This window comes from Ambystoma mexicanum, chromosome 13, assembly GCF_040938575.1.
Source record: "Ambystoma mexicanum isolate Mex_15411 chromosome 13, UKY_AmexF1_1, whole genome shotgun sequence".
NCBI lineage: Eukaryota > Metazoa > Chordata > Amphibia > Caudata > Ambystomatidae > Ambystoma > Ambystoma mexicanum.
The window spans coordinates 262,590,157-262,613,530 of NC_090938.1; the positions used below are offsets into that span (position 1 = coordinate 262,590,157).

General features: G+C 43.2%; 1 protein-coding gene across 1 annotated transcript in view; it reads left to right on the forward strand.

The window, feature by feature from the left end:
* The window catches only part of LOC138520313 (olfactory receptor 10A4-like), a 99,897-nt gene that overhangs the window by 12,950 nt on the left and 63,573 nt on the right, over positions 1–23,374 (forward strand). The window contains exon 4 of the mRNA XM_069632750.1: positions 388–584. Coding sequence (XP_069488851.1) covers positions 388–584 — 197 coding nt within the window. The remainder of the gene's footprint in view (positions 1–387; positions 585–23,374) is intronic.

The window sequence follows — 23,374 nt, forward strand, 5'->3', positions numbered from 1 at the left end:
GAGAATCACAAAAATTCAATACCACAGAATCTATCTAAAGACGCAACATAAGGGTAAGAGGCAAAATGGCAAAGGTTGGCATAATTAGCCGCAGAAAGGATGCAAAAGTAAAAATGCCAAAAGGAAACATTAAAAATGATTTCATGTGGAAACCGCTGTTCACTGAGAATCCCACACCATATATACAGATGGTAGTGGTGAAATTATACAAATCTCTAAAATCACGAAAAAAACAAGTCCTCATATTAATAAATATGTATTGGAATGCACTGAGTGACAAAAACAACTCTTTACCGGCAGAAGTTATTTCATTAATAGTCGAGCAAAGAGGAAAATGGTCTGATCCATTTGTAATAATTGCTGGTGATTTGAACTGTTCTTGTTTAGATAAGAATAATAATACAATTGAAGACAATTTAATCACCTTGATGCCAAAACAAAAAACGGGGACTTACATGGCGAATTGCAATGCAATCGAGAGACTGTATAATCTTAAATGGGATTACGAATGGAGACATTCGGAGGAAATCTTGGATTATGTAACAATTTCCACAAACATGTCAAAACTGATTGAAAAGCTACAAGTAAGGCCCACCGAGTCAAGTGATCATAATCCGGAAAAGCTAACCTTCCATGACATCCTAGCTAATAAACTAGCTAATAACTAATAAACTACAGTTTTATGGTGAAACTGTGTCATTAAACCTAGGAAGAAACAGACTTAAAATTAAATCAGAAAAAATTCTGGTGCTAAATGTTAATTTATCCAATACAATACAACAACTAGAAGAAAGCAAACCTTTACAGACCATTGATTATGTACCATTACTTACATTTTTTGAAACAAACACTAAAAAAGGAAATAATAATCCAACATTCTCACATCGACATGTTTATGACAGAGCAATTATCCAAAAGAAAAAAACATTAAGGAAAAATATTAATCAAATTTAAAAAAAACAGAAGATATATGAACAGAAATTCGCAGTTAAACAGAAATTCCACAATTGGCTGTGAATGCACAAACAAACAATGCTAAATCATGATTCTGAACAAATGCTAATGAACATTACAAGAGAAACACTGCTGGAACGTGTGCTTTGAGCAATGGAATGGAGGCACCACAAGATCCTTTATAGCAAACCCAATAACTGAGAGTCAGTGGTGTACTTACTATAAAGAACTGCAAGAACCAATCACAAGTAATAAGAGAAGAGTGATTAATGAAACACAGGATAAAGGAATCTAAGATATAGAGATAACCACAATTGAAAACATTATAAGAAACTTGAATAACTCGAGAGCCCCTGGCCCAGACAGGCTGATGAATGAGAGTTTAAAAAGTGACTGGCCCTCATTACGACCCTTGCGGAAATCAACCGACTGGACCGCCATAGCGTAAATAGCGTTTCCGCCATTGCACGATGGAGCAAAGTGCGGCTCATTCCGACCCATCGGGCACGAGCACCACGCCATGGCGGAAGTGCAAAGTCCGCGATGGCGGAAATGACCCCAAAACGGCCCACACCGCCGCCGTACGGCGCCCTAGGTGCAATACCGCCACCCATCTCAGCGGACACCGCAGTGAGCGCCAACCGGAAAGTACGGTGACCGTAAATATACGGAAACGGAAGTAAAAGCATGGTCCTGGAACGGGAAACATCCCGCCGTACACCTATAAAACCACAAATTCCACACAACCATTAAAAATACTACCCTGAGACACATCCCAACCCGTCATCCACCCTAGTGAAACCAAGAAAAATGGGAAAAGTAGCGAAGAAAGCGTGCGACCGCAAGCGGCAGGTCCACTTCTCCCGTGAGGAACTCACGGTGCTCACGGAGACCCTCCAGGAGAATGCTGCCGTCGTCTTCTCCACGCAAATGACCCGGACGGCACTTGCGAACAAGAAGGCCATATGGGCCCTGGTGGCACAGCGGGTAAGTGCGGTGGGGACCGCACCCCGCAACCCACAGCAATGCAGAAAGCGATGGGACGACCCTCGGATACGCGTCCGTAGCATACTTTCTGCCAACCGCAACATTGCCACAGCTACCGGGGGAGGATCGGAATCACCCATCAAGTTGACCCCCTGGGAAGAAATCTGTGCCTCCACCATTGGAATGGAGAGCATAGAGGGAGTCGGAGGGATGGAGAAAGGAGTGCAGACATCCGAAGATTCAGGTAGGTGTCCCAAATAAAACAATGCCAAAACCACAATGTCCAATCATGTGAAGTACCACATGCCCACATAGTGCAACAGGAGAACGTCCACATACATAGGCCTGATAGCACACATTAAAACTCACATCAAATACATAAATAATTAAAAATCCTAAAAACACCCTCTACACGTGCAGCAGGCACACCCTAACTGCAGGCTGCCAAAGAACTGCACCCTCACTCCACACACAAATGAAACCACCTCCAAGGCCCCGACCCAAATCACCCTCAGGTACCACCCCAATGCATGTGATACATTGCCATTCCAATTCCCACAGACCCATCAATAACGCTCGCCCTCCTTTACTCCACCACAGGGTCCGATCCAAACGACGAGCTCCAGAACACCCCTACCAGCACACCTGCAAAGAGGGCCAAGACCAACGGCCAAAGACCCTCCACCTCAGCTGCACGCATCAAGACACGGCAGCAGCACAAATCAAGTGGCAGCACACAGGAGGTAACTCCAACAGGCACCCCAGCAGCCAGCATGCCCACAACACCACCACCACAGGTCCCCCCAATGGATGCCACAGTAGGCACTGCTTCTGGTGGCAGCAGCACCATAGGTGACACTGCATTAATGGCAGCATGCTCCGACACAGAAAACGGGGATGTCGAAGTTAGATCCATCCATGACCTGTCTCAATCCCCCTGTCTGTTCCATCCCGTACACCATGAGGATACCACGCAGGGGCACCCACAAGACGACGACTGGCCATCCCCCACAAGCCCTGTGGCAAGGCAACATGAGGTGATCAGCCCCTCTGTGACACCACCGCAAATGGCCATGGCCCAGCAGAGGCAACAGTCCCTCGACCAGGTAATCGTGCAACAGCAGCAACTGGCCACGCTCCTCAAGGACCATGCCGATGAATGTGGGGGCACTAAGGCAGACATAGAAACATCAACTGAGACACTTAGGGCAGAAATGGAGAGAAGTACAGAGACACTAAGGGCACAAATGGAGAGTAGCACCGAGAGCCTGAGAGTAGAAATGGAGAGAAGCACCGAGAGCCTGAGAGTCCAAATGGAGAGAAGCACCGAGAGCCTGAGGGGGGAACTGCATGCGACGTCCAAAGACGTATGTGCCGAACTTGCCGCAGTGCGCCGTGTGCTCACTGAGCTCTCACAAACCCTTAGGGACATGCATGGACGTGAGCAGGCAGAGACATCATCCGTTGCAAGTTCCGTCCAGGGCAGCCCCCAACGTAGATCTGGGAGGAACCTGCGCTCCACAGGCAGGGGTGCCCCTGATACCCGCAGAGGGGGCTTGCAATAGCGACAGCCCACTGACAATGAGCATCTTTGGACACTGGTGTTCGGGGGGGAGGTAGGAGGGTGGAGGGGGTGTGTTGGGCTCACTTGGGTGGCGGGTCGATAGGGTGTTTAACATGATATCACATATGCCATAAACAATGCACGATCATGCAATGAGATGTGTGGACATTGATCTTTGTGTACGAGGCCATTATAGGCGTACAGTCCATATTGTGCATGTTCCAGACACACACAGTGCCACGAGTCCCGTGTCCATGTATCAGCCACCAGGCGTGAGTGCTAGAAGCATGCATCTATGAGATGCTGATGAATGTCACGGCCCTCCTGTGCCTCGCAGACTCCTTGAGGTGCTGCCACATCCCCACCCTCATCATGACCATCATCAGGTGCTTGCAGTTCTGCGTCAGGGGGCATGGGCACATTTCTACGTACGCACATGTTGTGGAGCATGACACATGCCATGACCATCTTTGCAACCTTCACATGGTGGTACAGGAGTGCCCCGCCAGACCTGCTGAGGCAGCGGAAACGAGTCTTCAGTAGGCCGAATGCCTGTTCTATGACTACACGGGTACGTGAGTGGGCATGGTTGTAGTCCTCCTCATGCTGGTCCCGTGGGTTCCGGACTGGTGTGAGGAGCCATCTCTTCAGTGGATACCCGGCATCACCTGTATGTGGACAAGAAAGGAATATTGAGGAATGCCATTGCTACGTACGCACCCCCCCCCCCTTCCTGCCAGGTCATTGCCGCATCACATACCCCACATCATCATGCATGAAATGAGACTCACCGAGTAGCCAGGATCTGTTCCCTGCGTGTCGCTCCATGTAGCGTGGTATAGTAGAGTTCCTCAAGACCATAGAATCATGGGTTGATCCAGGGAATCTGGCACAACAATGTGTAATGATCCTGTTGGAGTCACACACCATTTGTACATTCAGGGAATGAAATTGTTTTCGGTTGCGGTACTGGGCCTCCGTGGCATGTGGGACGACCAATTCCACATGGGTGCAGTCGATGGCACCAATGCAACCCGGTATGCCGGCAAGTGCATGGAATCCCACTTTTGTGTTGGTAATTTCCTGCTCCGAGCGTGTTAGAGAGATGTGGTCGTCTGCGTGCTTCAGGAGGGCATCGAGCACTTGCAATAGTGTCCGTGAGAACAGTGGCTGTGATATGCCATGCAACTGTCCGACTGTGTGCTGGTAGGTGCCTGTGGCCAGGAAGTGTAGTACAGACACCACCTTCAGTAGGGGTGGGATGGCGGTTGGGCTATCTATCATGCTGACAAGGTCAGCCTGTGTCATGTCCACAATGGCGGTTATGGTGTCCCGGTCCAAACGGTAGAGGGTGTGGATCTGCTCATCAGTGAGGTTGAACGGATGTGCTCGGAGGCGTGGGATTGCGGGCTGCCTGCGTGGTGGTAGTGGCTGTGCTGGCGGCCCTTGCTGGCCCTGCCTTGCCCTCCTCCTCCTCCTGCGTCTCCGCCGTGCGGCCGGTTGTAGTTGGTGTTCGTCTTCTTCTTGAAGTTGGAGTACTTGCAGTGCTATCAGGTCCCCCAGGGCCAACATGGCTAGTCCTGCCGGTAGCATTTCGGAGTGGGTGTGGTTGTGGGAGGAGACTGGGTGTGAAATTTATGTGTTTTCAGGCTGTATGGCCTCCACCTGTGGTGATTCATTCCACCTGTGCAAGCTGCACTCCCCTTTGGGCGGGCACGTCCCGCACACAACGCTGCAATTCGACGAATGGCATCTTGCTATTGCAATCATGTATTTGTACCCGATGGCAGTGTAACATTGGTTGATATGTTCATTCGGCTATGGTCCCATTGTTTCACATACTATCTTTGCAGTCGCGAACAGACTTGTGAAGGGTCAGTGGAGCGTAGTACTCGAGTAACGGTGGACCCTCATGCAACACTGTACCGAGCTTCACCGACGGGCGGGGCGTCCCATTTGTGAGTGAAGGCAGTTGCCATTTTCACACACAGCCGCACTAGATGGATTAATTTGTGATTTCAAGCGGCCACAGATGCCTTTTCGACGTGATGTTGCAAATGAGGAATTCGAAGGGCGGCGCTTTCGGTTTTCAGCTAGCGGCTAGGAGATGCCCACAGGTCTGACTGCAAATATAACGTTCTATTGTTCAATGTCCTTGGGACAGGGGCCATGGCGAGGATGCAATGATTGATATGAATAGTTTGGGATGCGCAATAGCGACGTGGGCGATGAGGCCGGACGTTCCCAAATACATGTTACTTCACAACACTGGAATAACGGGCTGGGGCACAGTGGATTTTGCAGGCTGCATAACGCACAGGCTCAATGGAAATTTCACATGTTATGTGAGTATGGAAACAGGCGTTTTCATTACGGGATGAGGGAATGATGTATGGATGCATGGACAGATGATTTGATACAGAGTTTGCCATGTACAGGGCTTCTTGGAATCTATCCGCCTCCCCTGCGCTATGTGATGCAGGGCTGCCATAGTGGGACCATCGTCTATCTGGCCTTGTTGAGCCCTCCCTGTCTCGACGCGCCTTCAGACACTTGTGTCTATGCACGTTACCAATCCCATCTGATGGATTCTGTTTTAACAGACGCATGCACAGGTACACTCGTTTGTGATAGTGTTTTCACCTCGATATAGATAGTTATGATTCGCAAGTGGTTTTTGGGTGGTGATGATCCTTTGGAGTGGGCTAGCATGCATATGGCTGTGGATTTGGTGTGATCATTGAAGTGAGTAATTCAAATGTAGTTCTGATGGCCATGCTATTCTTTTTCATTTCATTTGGTTGACAGGTATCTCCTCCCCTTTTGCCACTGCCATCTGTATGCCACTCCTGCAGATGGATTTTACTCCCGACACCTGCTGCTTCGTGTTAATCAGTGGAGCAGCATTACGATCTTATGGGACGATCGCCAATGGGCCACATGCCCTTACGCAGTACTAGTGGCTAGGAGCAACATTTCGGCCTTTCAGCTGGACTAGTGCCTCCCTATTGGGACGGCCCTGCGGTTCTAGGCGCTTCCATGTTGCCTTTTCGTACGGGAATGTAGCCCCTGTGTACCATGAAGGAACAGGGCGTCACACAAGAAGTAGCTGGTCATTTATTGCGGATGCAGCCCACAATGGTGAAATGTATTTTGGAGTTCATGGCCTAATGGCTGTATGGGCTTGGAGAATTTGTTGTGCATTAAATTTCTATTCTGATATGAACCGTGTAGCGTTCTTCTTTGCAAGTGATGTGGCATATTACTATTTGGGGAGCGATGTATTGTGAGGAGATCTGCATTGGGTTCCAGCTTCGGGGTATAGTAGCGTGGTACTGTGCTGGGCGCGTTTGCCTACGAAGCCCAGTGAGGTCAGGGATTAGGGCTGCCATTATGACTGTTTTGATGATGTCATGCTCAGGGGCGGGGGATTAGCTTTTGTGTAACAGATGCCGGTCAGCCAGTTGGATTGGTGTAATGATGTGATTATCGGAATATTGCTGCTCACAGGTGCCTGTGTTTGCGTGCGTTTCTTGGTGGGAGACTGAGGTCATGTCCATTTGTATAGCTTCTGTATTCATGCCATCTGTGCCCTGCAGCTCCCATTGGGCCCTCTTGAGATTCATTTGTTCGTTGGCAGGCATGGATGACTAGTACATTTCACTGGTTGCATTGTGTGACTTCATTGCACCTACGGGGGGTTGTACAATGTGGCCAGGGAGCGGTGTACAAGCACTCAGTAGGGCCGTTTACGGTTGGTTCGCGATGCCGTACTTCTCACCATGGCGGAATGGTACTTTCCGCCGTGCTTGATGGCGTTAGGTGCATGTCCGCTAGGGTCGGAATTCGCGTACCGTTGCGCCATGGTGGTAATTACGGTTTGGCATGGCGCGCGCGCGCGTACTTGGTGTAGTTAGCGTTGGCGTTCACTACGGTGTCGCTAATGGCATCGTACTTTGCGGTGATGGGTCATGATCGCACCGAGCGCTATTCGATGGCGGTATTGCATTTCCGCCATCGTTTTTCGATTTCCGCCAGGGTCGTAATGAGGCCCACTGACTTTTATGGGCCAAGTTTTTAAATCAACTTTTCAAATATGTGTTATTCTCATGAAGGTGTCATGATGCCTACCCCTGGGCATCAGGACCAAGTCCATCAGCTCCGGGAGCAGGCATCCAGACACTTATTAAAATTCCAACAGCCCTGGCTGGGGGCTGTTTGGGTTCAGTCCTGGCGCCTTAGGCGCCAGGCTCATCATAGAAATCATTCCTGGCGCCATAGGCGCCAGGCTCATAGACTTTACTTACCTGATGCAGACCATGCTGCGAGTGAGTCCAAGCCAATGTGAGGCCTGCATGGGACTATTTTATTACAGGGACTATTTTTTACTCGGGCGTGGTTCTAGGGAACTTCTTACCTGGAACTACTTTGGAGTCTATTTAAACCACGCCCGAACAACAGCACACGCTTCGCGTTATTCTGCATCCAGCAGCGTAATGCTCACCGTGCCTGCAGTCTGCATTCAGTCTTCTGCCACGCCCGCCTCGAATCTGGAGCTCCTAAAACAAAGAGGAAAGAAAAGGACAAGGTTAGAAAACAAACTATTTTCGAATTCCTCACCTGATTCCGGATCCATCTCGCCTCCGGACCTGGAAAGAACATCATTTCTGTACGCGTCGCATCTCCAGCTGCAGAGCCACGCCATACTCACCAGTCCTCGCAGCATCTTTCGATTCGGCGCAGCCTCCATCATTTCTTCGCCGAACTCCGGCACCTGAGGGACCACCATAGACTTACCTGATTTACCACCGGGGCATTATTCTATAACTCTCCACATCTTCATGTGCCGCACCTGCAAAGAGAGAGAAAACAACACGTTAAATACGTGCAACATTTAACGGACAGCGTCGGGTAATACAGACTCTTACCTGAGCTCCACCAGCTGCTACGAGAGCATCTTCTCACGATCTCAGCTGCAAGACAAGGAAGGAAGGGGGGACAAGAGTGAAACATTGGACATATTGAACTCTATGAACTTGATACTTACTGGACCTTGCTAGGAACCTCAGAGTCAATACTCTCCGGAACTCTCCCATGCCTTCAAACCAGTGAAGTAACTGGCATCAACACGCCCCTGCAATCCATGCAGGATGGAGAGCTCATCTTTCTTTCAAGAATATAAGGTGAGATTGCTGAGAGAGCACTTCGGAGGTGATTACTTGGGAGGACTGTGGGGGGGTGCCATCACTTGAATCCACGGGTGGCTAAATCCATCTCTCCACTTGCAGGAGAATACTTCTAAAGGTCACGCAGACAAGATTAGGAGGGCCAGTACAGTCAGTCATCTCTGCACTACGCTTCATGTTGGTGGAGACCGCAGCCGTCCGGATCCGACCGACGCCGCTGTGGGAGCCAGGTGAGCGTAACAGAAGGGTCCCAAAATCTTCAAGGAAAGTGTGGTCGTCCCAATCTTTTAAAAAGTCCTGAGAACCAACCCAGAAAAGTACATTACAGGCCTGTATCTTTATTGGACGTTGCCTCCATTTTAACTTGTGTCCTCCCCTCACCCAATCTCTTGAGTAAGATCTTCACCACCAGTTTGCTAAAAGCCCTAACCACTTGGAGTGAAGCAACAGGCCATAGGGATCCATGGCAATCCGGTTTTGTAAAGGGGAGGGGGACCCCTCTGAATATTTTCATACTAAATCTATTGAAAGTAAGAACAATGAGGAAAAAGGAACTTAAGTATTATGTGGCATTCATTGACCTGTCAAAGGTTTTTGACACGATTGGAAGAAATTATTTATGGGCAAAACGAATGAATTGGAAATGTCCAGAAGTAGTGATGGAAAATATTAAAGACCTGTATGAAGATGCCACCATTGAAATAAGCCTAGATAAAACAGGCCTGTTATCAGAGAACCTAAGTATTCACATTGGGCTGAAACAAGGATGTCCGTTGGCACCCAAATTATTTAATCTTTTCATATCTGCTGTTGAAGATGCATTTTTATCAATAAGAGCATTCCCGCCAAAGATAGCAGGGTCTCTGGTTGGGAGGCTCTTGTATGCAGATGATATTGTTCTTATTGATCAGACCCCCATAGGCCTTCAGCATTAATTACAAGCCCTCCAAAACCATGCAGACACAAATAATTTGATTCTTAACCCGGAAGAATCAAGAATTTTGAGATTTGATGGAAATAACATCAAAAAGGAGAGAAGAAAATTTGAATGGTTCTTGAAAGGGAAAAAAATACTCCATGCAGATTCTTTCAAATATTTGGGGGTCTGTGTAAATAACATCAAAACCAAAGTCACAAGAATAACAGACCTTAGGAACAAGATACAAAATCTGGCAGGACAAGCTAAAATCCTATTAAGAAGATTTTGGAGATTCTCAATGATTCCACTGGTAACGTTCTATAGATCAAAAGTTGTGCCGATCCCAACCTATGGGGAAGAAACCTCATTCCTCCTGCCATTATAATATGGCCAATGTTAGAAGGACTATTCTGACGGACGGTTCTCTGATTGCCTAAATCTCTCCCAATTCAAATAATCAGAAAGGAGTTAACATTAACATCATTGAAAGCGATACCTGAGTGGAAAATCATCTCCTTCTACGGAAAATGTTTAGAAGAGCCATCAACTGGTGGATTTAAAATCATAGAAAAGGTGATTGATGACAACACAGAGCCAACCTTATCAGAGGAGGACACTGCATGTCACTTAATTCTAGAAGATTTGAATGAATCACAAGAATCCTAATCAAATAATCCTGACAGGGTAAACAAGAAAATCTTTGATAAAGATTGGATAGAAATGCAGGAGGAAATAGACATGTACCAAGGATACGAAGATGCCTGATTTAACCCAGGGAAATTAAACAGGTTACCAAAATACTTATGTCTATTTCCTACCTGGTATCTGGAATCTATTTACCTGCGATTTAGGCTCAATGCTTTGCTGTGCAAAGATAACAACTACAGGAAAAGAGACGTTATAGAATGTAAGCATTGCAGATTATGCCAACAGCCGAATGTGAAAGAAACGTTGAAGCATTTGATCCTTGAATGCCCAGCCCTCAGAAAGGAAAGACAATTGCAGCTAGGCGAAATGTGAACACTTTATCATTCCAGAGAGATTGAAACCTGGTGGAGAATCATTTTAGAGGGCGAAAGTATGTGTACTAATTTAGCGCTAACTACATTTTTAGTGGTCATCTTTAAGAGAATTGAAGAACTGCCAGTAATGATGAACTGAGATAATATTGCAACGAAGCCAATCAATGATAATCAATGAGATACTTAGATATCTTACAGAGACTCCTGGCCTATAAATGTGAGATTAATCATGGACATATAGTGAAGGCATTGGCCTTCTTCATCTAATTGGCCCATATACAGGGTGTGGTGTATACATTTTTATTTGTATATATGAAAGATCCAGATGAATTTTATCTGATGTTGTTGATATTTTTTAAGCTTTGAGTTATATGTTTGATTTGAAGGTGAAACGCTAATTAAGAACTTACACAATAGCTCAAGGTTTTCAATTTTGTAAACCAAAAATGCTAATAATAAAAGAAAAATAATAATAATTGCCATACGCATCAGCAATTAAGGCAACATTCATCCTCTGAATAAGAAAGCAAATCAAGAATTCAAAACCTGGCCCACATGAAAAGGAAACATAGAAAGTGGCTTACCAATTGTGATGTGAGTTCCCATTATGAATATAATATATCCTGGTGAGGGAGGTGAGGTGTGAAGGGAGGGGGTTGCATCAAGGGGACCATGTAAGTGAGACAATGATTCCCCAAAGGTTGTGTAAGAGCTGAGTGTTTTGTCGGTCCAAAGTACCAGTCTTGTTATACTATCTATGAAATCACGCACATATTTCCGAAAGTGTTACCTCAAGCGTCTTGTAGATTTCTTTATTTATTTGTATTGCTTAAAGCGCAAACCGAAATCAAGAGGAGTGGAGCACTTTAAAACAGGATTGTGAAACAGAATTGAATGTGGCATTTTATACAGTAACGCAGTGCTGTTGGTGGAAGGAGTGAGGGATTTGTATTAATCCAGCAGGCATTGTTGAAAGAGCCACTTTTTTCGTCTTTTGCAGAAACAGACTATGGTAGGGGCATTTTGAGCCTCTACCAGGATTTTATTCCAGATGGTCGGGGTGTGTCAGGAAAAAGACTGCTTGCCATTCTTCTCTTTGCGGGTTAACTCTGACTCAAACCTTTTGATAGTTTTGCCACGTGAGGTGCAAGAGCTCCCAGAGGGATGGAGTTCAGCCACCAAGTATGTTGGTGTTCTGTTTGAGACTGCTTTGTAGGAGATAAATGCAGTTTTGAATATGATTCCGATGGGTAGTGGGAGTAAATGAAGCGTGTGCAATATTGTAGAGATACGGCCGAATTTGCAGGCACTTGTAACTAGATGGCCGGAAGATTGATGTGCTGCTTTTAGGGGGGCAGGCCTGGGACTGGAAGCCCAGTAAGGAGGCTTTTCATCATTGATGTGTGAGATTAAGAGGGCTTGGACCTCCATACAAAATTCGTTCAGGGGAATTAAGTGTTTGATATGGCAGAGGGTGTGGATCTGTAGCTATGCGCTTTGTGGCGTTTTAGCTATGTGCTTTTGGAAGGAAATGTTACTTTAAAAAATAAAACCCAGGGATTTGTCTAAGTTTGACAGATGAGCAGTGAATACTTCCAGGCATTGTTGCACAAGTTATTGTTTGGCGGGGGTCTGATGAGGACAATTTCAACCTTGATTGGGTTTAGTTTAAGATAAACATTTGAAATCCATGGTTGGATGAAAAATTAGGCCTGTATAAGAGGAAATAGCATCCATCTGCTTTCGCCAGCCTTCTTTACCTGGTTAGATTGACTGTTCTCAGTGCCTAGGTATACACAAATTGGCCACCGTCTGAAGTGCCTAGTCGTAGTGTGTATGTACTAAAGCCAGTTGAGAATTAGTGGAACTAGGCCATTCCATAGTACTGGATATTTGGTCAAAAATGCATTTTCAAGTCACTTCTGGCTTGATATGATGTTCCAAGCTTTGCAGTGTGGCAGACATCCAGCGTTAATAGTCAAGAACTTTATATAGAGGGAACTTCAGGCATGCCTCACTATGTCTATTGAGGACTCTGGCCTATTGCCTCTTTGTGAACATATGATTCCATATTTGTTCCCATTTGACCTTCAGGGAGGAGGATACTTTATCATTATATATGACTGTAATAAGGGACAAGTAACAAGGTGAGACTATATCCTTGGCCTCACCTCATTTAGAGAGAAAGTAAGCATGTTAAAAGCTTCAACTTTGAGGGGTTTTACTAGTTGTGGCCATCTCTAAGCAGCATTTAATTTGCAAATCTAGCAATATGTTTTTCCAATAGGTTTGACATGTAGAAACGTTTTCAACTGAAGCATTCACCCCATGCAAATGTCTTAGATATATCCTATCGCCTGAATATACCAGTCTGGCCTATAAAACAGTTCCTGTTTGTTGGATAGACCAATAAATAAATACATGAATATGTAAATAAATATTTGAAAGAAGTAGATGAAGTGGGAAATGTTTCCTTTAAGGGGACTTTTGATTATGGATTCAAATAAATATGTAGCTGTTCCTATGAAGTCATATATGACCCACTTCACTTAGAATGTCCTTCTTGTAGCCAGCTTTCTTAGGCCCCCCTCCCATTTTGGGTTTTGCCAGTTTTTATTTGCACTATGGACTCATTCAAGCATGCACAGAATAAACTGGACTACACGAAGGCCCGCGCATAACAGATTGACTGGCATAAATCAGAGAAGACAATGAGGCGGTGCATAAGTGACCAGAAGTTGGGATAGGGTGAAGGGCCTGCCCATCGACCAGGATCAGCAGACTGGAGGTCGTCATATTAAGTCATAAGTAGAAGTTCATATAAAGGACAGACTTATGCAGGGACATCATTTCACCAAATGTCAGGGGTAGCGGAAGTTTCATCACATGGCCCTTGACCACTGATGACATCACAGGAAGTAGTTTAACCCACCCCGAAATGACATCTGGGAAAGCGATGGAACACACCTTTCACCCCTTTACAAAACAGGAAGTTACATCACATAGCATTGTTCATAAGTACACTGCGAAAATAATATGGTTACGATCTCACTGTAATGTGATATACTATTTTATACAATAATGGTTTACCATAGGTATCATTAATATCAATGTGTGTAGGCCCATATTACCAAATTACTGTCAAGCAAACATCCAAGGCCAAATGATAATGATGTGTTATTATATAGCACTTACGCTTAAGCACATTAAATAGATCAAATATATATATATATATATATATATATATATATATATATATATATATATATATATATATATATATATATATATATAATATCACCAATGTTGTGTTAGTACTCCTTTATCGACCTCAGAAGGATGAAAGGCTGCTGAGTTGGCCTTGCCGTAATTTGAACCTGCAACCTCCAGATCACACATACATCACAGCAGCAAACGCTCAACCCAATGAGATATCTTACCGGCTATAGCAAAATGAGCAATTACATGCCCGAAGGAATTCAAAGTCAGAAAGCAAATTACACTGTGTAGTGGATAACAGCAGGTCAGTTCTGGAGCAGAGTTGCCCATATGTCAAGCCTGAATGGATCTACTTTTCAGGCTTCAGAGGTTGGCAAAATACATACCATTAGGAGGGTTCCTACCTGTTTGAAAGAATTTAGAGTAGCGCAAGGAAAGCAACACACTCATACGGCATCCCGTACTCCGGGCACTCGTTACCTCATACATGCAAAAAAAATCATGAACAGCATACAGCATACCAGGGAGATAGGAAAGATAGACACATTACAACAATGCAATAATTGTGACACAATGAAATGAAGGGCCACTTTATGTGCTATGGTCCAATATTTCTACACTGTACACAAGCTTTTATGCATGAGGATTTTGTCAACTGACAGAGGACACTGAGATGGAATGTCTTGTGATGATCGTAACAGAGACAACTGCAGACAAAACATGCTATAACTACAATTTGCAAAAAGCATGAAATGGATGCTTATTCTACTCTAAATGCTTTTTTGAGGTTTTTGTCTGCATTGTTAATTTGAGGTGTTCAAGGGCAGACTAAATCAGTGACTCACCACCTGAAGTGTGATAGCAATTATTGTATAGAATTCCAGAAAGACAAATGATGTGTTATTCTTATTCTTTCTTATTTAGGGTCACTGCTCAAAGTGTTACACTTGTGGAAGTTCTTGTTTTTTTAAGAGGCCTGAACAAGAAAGCCAGCCACTCCAGAAACAAAGCTGCACAATGGCAATGGCAAGATGAATTTCACAGTGCATTAATTTCAGTTATTCCTAAAGCTTCTTGGGATGACACAGTGAGTTGCAAATGTATATTGATTTCTTTGATCAATGTTAATAGCAAGTTATCAGTCCATTTTATCGCCAAAGGGTTGATGTATGAATTACTAGGGTAGAAAGGAACAACACAAACAATTCAAACCTGTCCATACTAAAAGAATAAATGAAGCAACAACTTTCTAAATCAATAAGATATCCCAACATAGACACAATAGGAAATGATCACATAACTCAACACCTTAATGAACAATGAATGACACTCACTACCCATGAACAACAGAATAGAGAAACAATGCATTGGTACCAGAGTTCACAGAATGAGTGGGACAAGAGGGAACATGAGAAATAGACATCAGTAGGCGATGCAACGTTTTGTGGTGATGTCAGGCTGAGAGGTTTTGACACAGGTCTTTCGGCACTGCACACAAAATTCAATGGGTTGCACAAAGTCCTCAATAGAATGTAGCAAGAGATAGCCATCAAAAACAATATCCTAAAAATGGGCAGTTAATGTAGATGTGTCTGTAATTCAGTGTTGCAGGACACCATCTTCAATACTCTGTTGTGATCTTCTCCAATGTCTCCATGGAAGTGATCTCTTTTGTGAAAGGTTCACATTGGCATTCTGCAAACTCATTTTGTCACATTTTATTAAACAATATTGCAAATTAAATATTGAATAAGCACAGAAGATGTACTTTTTATTTGCTCTAGTTTGAGCAATGACCAGGTCACCTTATTCTCAAGGGTGACCTGCACATTTCAGGTGGGCTGGCCAGCTGTGCAAATTATGTGTTGGCCACCCTCCTTGAATACATTAGTGACTGGCTCAAAATACCCATGGATTTGCTGGAAGTGCATTTCACAGTGGCAGTCCCTTATAGGCTCTTTCAATCTGAAATGCAAAAAAAAGAAAAATGCATTCTATTTCTCTTTGAGGGATAGGAATGCAAGTGGAGTAACAGCAGTTCATTAACAAAAAGGAGAGGGAAATTGCCCAATCAATGCGCTAAAACTAGGAAATTATAGATGTGGGTGTCACTGTAGACCCTAGTAAAGATGGTGCAGTCCCATAATCCTAATACCAAAAAACAAATATAAAAATTTACCAGGGTTGTCTACGTGCACTGTCCTAACACCAAATTCATGTTGGATTTGAAAATATAGATGAAAAATATTTCCACACAAATGGTTGATTTAACTTATAATTTATAAGTAATCAAGCAAGGTAATTTTAAATTCAGACAGTAAAAAGGTGTGTCCACAATCAGAAAAAAACAAGCCAGCACAGCCAGCACATGTTTCAAGACAAAGGGCTGTTCCTCAGGGCTCTTCAAATGCCAAATCAAAATTTCAATTTAAACTCAAAAACTTGTAGTGCTGTTAGTAACAAATGTGTGCTGCAAACCACTAAATTGAAATTAATAGGTCCCATTCATATCCTAGTTCCATGAAGTTCTCTGGAGTTAAGTATAGGACAAACAAATTGATGACTGTCTTTGGTTTATCCAGTCTATCAAATCTGTAACTGTTGTGCAGGCCTTTGCATTTAGAAGAAATTGTGTATAGTATCACTCCTTTGAAAAGATCTAGAGCCCCACAGCTGTATGGCTTTGCTAATATTGTAAGATTGTACACACTTGACATATTCCTACATTAGGGGTAGGGGGGATAGTTCAGGGGCAATACGATTGTCTTGGAAGCAAGAAAAAGGTCCTATGCTTAGGGGCTGGTCTCTGGAATTAAGAGCGATATAAATGCTAAATTTAATTTTCACAGCAATATGATTTATTGGTACTAATTCTTTTTTAAAGTAACCAAAATGATCAAATAAATAAGAGATTATTGTCATTATTATATGCATTGAGTAACATATTTGCATCAATACTATTAAAGAGAGTAAAAAGCCGGGCAACTGACAATAGCATTCTCCTAGGAACCAAATTAGTTTTCGGAAAGTTGTTTCACAACTCATAACTTGTTGGTATTAAATTGTTTAATTAAGAATGCCACTGAAGTGAATCACGTCTGCACCCTTCCTCTGAAGAGCTGCAAACTAAAATCATCTACGTATTGCAACACAACGCTTTCCAAATTAATATTGCTCAAGTCCATCTAGAGAAAATCGATGGAGACTCACAATACCCTTGAGGTAATCTTGTGCTTTTTAACTTTGTCTGTCTGAACGTAAATTATGTTAGATCTTGCAAGTCTTTGCAAGTCTTTGTGTAAGGGGATTGAGAAAAACACATTTTTTAAATCAATCACGGTAAAATATTGTGCTTTACCTGGTATGTTACATAAGATTGTAGCAGGATTAGGAACTAGAGGGAACTCAGCTTCTAAAATCTGGTTAATCGGGCGAAGATCTTCAATTAGCCTCCATGACCCCCACCCCCTAGATTTCTTGATAGGGTACACTGATGTATTACATGATGACTCTGACATCACCAAGATGCCTTGATCCATCATGGCAGAAATCGTCTTAAAAATACCTTCATCTGCCTCTCGAGACAAATGAAGACCGGCTCGAGGTAAAATTGCTCAAGACGTGCTCGAGGTAAAATTGCTCCTGGCTTCAATTTAATATTTACTTCTCCAACCCACTTCAATAGGCCTACGTCATATGGGCCTAGAGTCCATAATGAGACTGGCACCTTTGCCATGTCCTCATCAAAGTACTTGGGACGCTTCTGTGCTATCATTATTTTCTGAGGAAACTCGTTTGATGGCTCATACCCAATAAGAAATACTCATTTCAAATATCACTTCATCATCTGATGAATGATCTCCAAACATCCTCATCAGTGACATCAGACAATCTGTAACCGTCCCCAATGGCAATCCCTATACACCATGCTCTGCCATCATGATCATTCCCATGAAGCAAAGCCATGTTTCCTCACGCTATGGCTGCTTGTAATTCGAGATACAAAATGTGTCCTTCCTCTTCATCCATAGGTATCTTTGGCCTGAATAAAAACTCATCAGGTATTCTCATAGTTCGGCCTACTAGGCCTGGTAGCCGTGTCAACAAAATGTGTACCCCATAATGAAAAACGTACGGTTCCAATGGAACTGCTAGTATGGTCACTTGTCCTGCAAACACCATAATGCATTCCTGGTGTTGAACACACTATACATTCATCAGCAAACAAGATTGTCATATTCAACTTACTCATCAAATCGCGACCTAATATATTGACAGGTGTCTGCCTTGAATACAGCAATGGCACCAACATGTCACATTCTCCTGTAGAGACTGGTAAGTCTTTATTAAAAGGAACTCTGCTTGTAGCTCCTGTGCGAGTATTCATGGCATTGCCAGACATTGAACATTTTATACACGAGCGTGTTATAGTATTGTCAACAGGAAGTGCTGTACATGGGTCAGTTAATTTCACAATTTCGCATGAAGGAAAAAAGGTTAATGAGAGAACTGAGTGTATTTAGAAAACCACTGAGCCACACATGATAGAGCACATTCATAGATTTCTTGGTCTGTGTAACTATGTCAGAGCATGGGTCTTTGATTACAGTTAATAAACAAGGCCTTTATTACAAGCGCTAAAGAAAGCACAGGCAACACAAGAGAAAATTGTTTGGACTGAGGAGATGGAAGAAGGGTTTGATGAATTGAAAAAGGCAATCTGTACATCTCCAGTTTTAGGGATTCCTAATTATGCTAAGGAATTATTTTTATTGTCACATATGGATCGTACTGTTAAGACTGCAGTCCTCACACAAGGAACCACATTGGGGTACAAGCCCCTTGCATATTACAGTGGGATTCTGGACACAGTAATGAGAGGTCATTTTCAGGTGCGAACAATCTTTGGCAGCTGCCGCGTTCGCCATTGAGAAGGCTGCAAGTATAGTGATGGGATGCTCTATGAGGTTGTTTGTTGAGTATGCTCCGAGAAGTGGCTCAGAAGTGGCTGTTTTGCTGGTGATTACGTTCCTTGGATATATAACCTGGATGACTTTGTGTTGCAAGTGAAGTCACGTCCCCTCTTGCTGAGTCATTTAAAGTTGCCCCCCGCGCGCTCCTGCACGCGCGCTCTGAGAAGTGGCTCAGAAGTGGCTGTTTTGCTGTTCTGCTGCTCGCATGCGAGCCATCTATATTGTCTGTGTCTGTCTTATCAGTGCCGCTGAGAGTGCTGCATGCTGCGTGACGGTAAGAGGACTAGTTACCAGTTTAAATATATGTTCCATTGGAAGACGTTATAAGAGTACAAATTTGTATTCCATTGTCTGACCTCTTCACCAAGTGAGAATTTGTGTTGTCCTGTTATACCATGCACTTCAGTCTCTGCATATCGTGAGTAGTGCTCAGCGTGGTGCATTATTGTCTCCTTATCCAGTCCCGACTCAGTGCTGGTGCCTTGTCCCTGGTGCTCTGTGCCCTGTGTTTTGATTGTGTGTTGATCCAGTGTAAGAAACACTATTGTGTTAATTGGATGATAGCCTCGCAGTAGTTTTGCGATACACTAGATTCCTTTGTCTACTTGGCTCCGGGGGTCATTCCTCTCTCCTTACGTGACCGTACGAGACTCTTACAGACTCTTACAGCGGGTAGATATGGATGATTACAATAAAGAAATAGCAATGCACAAGAATCTACGCAATAGATGGATCTGTGTCCCGAAAATCATATCATGTCCCAAAAAAGTGCTTGCAGAGTGCTTGCAGAGGGAAATACGATAACTACATTTTTAGTGGTCATCTTTAAGAGAATTGAAGAACTGCCAGTAATGATGAACTGAGATAATATTGCAACGAAGCCAATCAATGATAATCAATGAGATACTTAGATATCTTACAGAGACTCCTGGCCTATAAATGTGAGATTAATCATGGACATATAGTGAAGGCATTGGCCTTCTTCATCTAATTGGCCCATATACAGGGTGTGGTGTATACATTTTTATTTGTATATATGAAAGATCCAGATGAATTTTATCTGATGTTGTTGATATTTTTTAAGCTTTGAGTTATATGTTTGATTTGAAGGTGAAACGCTAATTAAGAACTTACACAATAGCTCAAGGTTTTCAATTTTGTAAACCAAAAATGCTAATAATAAAAGAAAAATAATAATAATTGCCATACGCATCAGCAATTAAGGCAACATTCATCCTCTGAATAAGAAAGCAAATCAAGAATTCAAAACCTGGCCCACATGAAAAGGAAACATAGAAAGTGGCTTACCAATTGTGATGTGAGTTCCCATTATGAATATAATATATCCTGGTGAGGGAGGTGAGGTGTGAAGGGAGGGGGTTGCATCAAGGGGACCATGTAAGTGAGACAATGATTCCCCAAAGGTTGTGTAAGAGCTGAGTGTTTTGTCGGTCCAAAGTACCAGTCTTGTTATACTATCTATGAAATCACGCACATATTTCCGAAAGTGTTACCTCAAGCGTCTTGTAGATTTCTTTATTTATTTGTATTGCTTAAAGCGCAAACCGAAATCAAGAGGAGTGGAGCACTTTAAAACAGGATTGTGAAACAGAATTGAATGTGGCATTTTATACAGTAGCGCAGTGCTGTTGGTGGAAGGAGTGAGGGATTTGTATTAATCCAGCAGGCATTGTTGAAAGAGCCACTTTTTTCGTCTTTTGCAGAAACAGACTATGGTAGGGGCATTTTGAGCCTCTACCAGGATTTTATTCCAGATGGTCGGGGTGTGTCAGGAAAAAGACTGCTTGCCATTCTTCTCTTTGCGGGTTAACTCTGACTCAAACCTTTTGATAGTTTTGCCACGTGAGGTGCAAGAGCTCCCAGAGGGATGGAGTTCAGCCACCAAGTATGTTGGTGTTCTGTTTGAGACTGCTTTGTAGGAGATAAATGCAGTTTTGAATATGATTCCGATGGGTAGTGGGAGTAAATGAAGCGTGTGCAATATTGTAGAGATACGGCCGAATTTGCAGGCACTTGTAACTAGATGGCCGGAAGATTGATGTGCTGCTTTTAGGGGGGCAGGCCTGGGACTGGAAGCCCAGTAAGGAGGCTTTTCATCATTGATGTGTGAGATTAAGAGGGCTTGGACCTCCATACAAAATTCGTTCAGGGGAATTAAGTGTTTGATATGGCAGAGGGTGTGGATCTGTAGCTATGCGCTTTGTGGCGTTTTAGCTATGTGCTTTTGGAAGGAAATGTTACTTTAAAAAATAAAACCCAGGGATTTGTCTAAGTTTGACAGATGAGCAGTGAATACTTCCAGGCATTGTTGCACAAGTTATTGTTTGGCGGGGGTCTGATGAGGACAATTTCAACCTTGATTGGGTTTAGTTTAAGATAAACATTTGAAATCCATGGTTGGATGAAAAATTAGGCCTGTATAAGAGGAAATAGCATCCATCTGCTTTCGCCAGCCTTCTTTACCTGGTTAGATTGACTGTTCTCAGTGCCTAGGTATACACAAATTGGCCACCGTCTGAAGTGCCTAGTCGTAGTGTGTATGTACTAAAGCCAGTTGAGAATTAGTGGAACTAGGCCATTCCATAGTACTGGATATTTGGTCAAAAATGCATTTTCAAGTCACTTCTGGCTTGATATGATGTTCCAAGCTTTGCAGTGTGGCAGACATCCAGCGTTAATAGTCAAGAACTTTATATAGAGGGAACTTCAGGCATGCCTCACTATGTCTATTGAGGACTCTGGCCTATTGCCTCTTTGTGAACATATGATTCCATATTTGTTCCCATTTGACCTTCAGGGAGGAGGATACTTTATCATTATATATGACTGTAATAAGGGACAAGTAACAAGGTGAGACTATATCCTTGGCCTCACCTCATTTAGAGAGAAAGTAAGCATGTTAAAAGCTTCAACTTTGAGGGGTTTTACTAGTTGTGGCCATCTCTAAGCAGCATTTAATTTGCAAATCTAGCAATATGTTTTTCCAATAGGTTTGACATGTAGAAACGTTTTCAACTGAAGCATTCACCCCATGCAAATGTCTTAGATATATCCTATCGCCTGAATATACCAGTCTGGCCTATAAAACAGTTCCTGTTTGTTGGATAGACCAATAAATAAATACATGAATATGTAAATAAATATTTGAAAGAAGTAGATGAAGTGGGAAATGTTTCCTTTAAGGGGACTTTTGATTATGGATTCAAATAAATATGTAGCTGTTCCTATGAAGTCATATATGACCCACTTCACTTAGAATGTCCTTCTTGTAGCCAGCTTTCTTAGGCCCCCCTCCCATTTTGGGTTTTGCCAGTTTTTATTTGCACTATGGACTCATTCAAGCATGCACAGAATAAACTGGACTACACGAAGGCCCGCGCATAACAGATTGACTGGCATAAATCAGAGAAGACAATGAGGCGGTGCATAAGTGACCAGAAGTTGGGATAGGGTGAAGGGCCTGCCCATCGACCAGGATCAGCAGACTGGAGGTCGTCATATTAAGTCATAAGTAGAAGTTCATATAAAGGACAGACTTATGCAGGGACATCATTTCACCAAATGTCAGGGGTAGCGGAAGTTTCATCACATGGCCCTTGACCACTGATGACATCACAGGAAGTAGTTTAACCCACCCCGAAATGACATCTGGGAAAGCGATGGAACACACCTTTCACCCCTTTACAAAACAGGAAGTTACATCACATAGCATTGTTCATAAGTACACTGCGAAAATAATATGGTTACGATCTCACTGTAATGTGATATACTATTTTATACAATAATGGTTTACCATAGGTATCATTAATATCAATGTGTGTAGGCCCATATTACCAAATTACTGTCAAGCAAACATCCAAGGCCAAATGATAATGATGTGTTATTATATAGCACTTACGCTTAAGCACATTAAATAGATCAAATATATATATATATATATATATATATATATATATATATATATATATATATATATATATATATAATATCACCAATGTTGTGTTAGTACTCCTTTATCGACCTCAGAAGGATGAAAGGCTGCTGAGTTGGCCTTGCCGTAATTTGAACCTGCAACCTCCAGATCACACATACATCACAGCAGCAAACGCTCAACCCAATGAGATATCTTACCGGCTATAGCAAAATGAGCAATTACATGCCCGAAGGAATTCAAAGTCAGAAAGCAAATTACACTGTGTAGTGGATAACAGCAGGTCAGTTCTGGAGCAGAGTTGCCCATATGTCAAGCCTGAATGGATCTACTTTTCAGGCTTCAGAGGTTGGCAAAATACATACCATTAGGAGGGTTCCTACCTGTTTGAAAGAATTTAGAGTAGCGCAAGGAAAGCAACACACTCATACGGCATCCCGTACTCCGGGCACTCGTTACCTCATACATGCAAAAAAAATCATGAACAGCATACAGCATACCAGGGAGATAGGAAAGATAGACACATTACAACAATGCAATAATTGTGACACAATGAAATGAAGGGCCACTTTATGTGCTATGGTCCAATATTTCTACA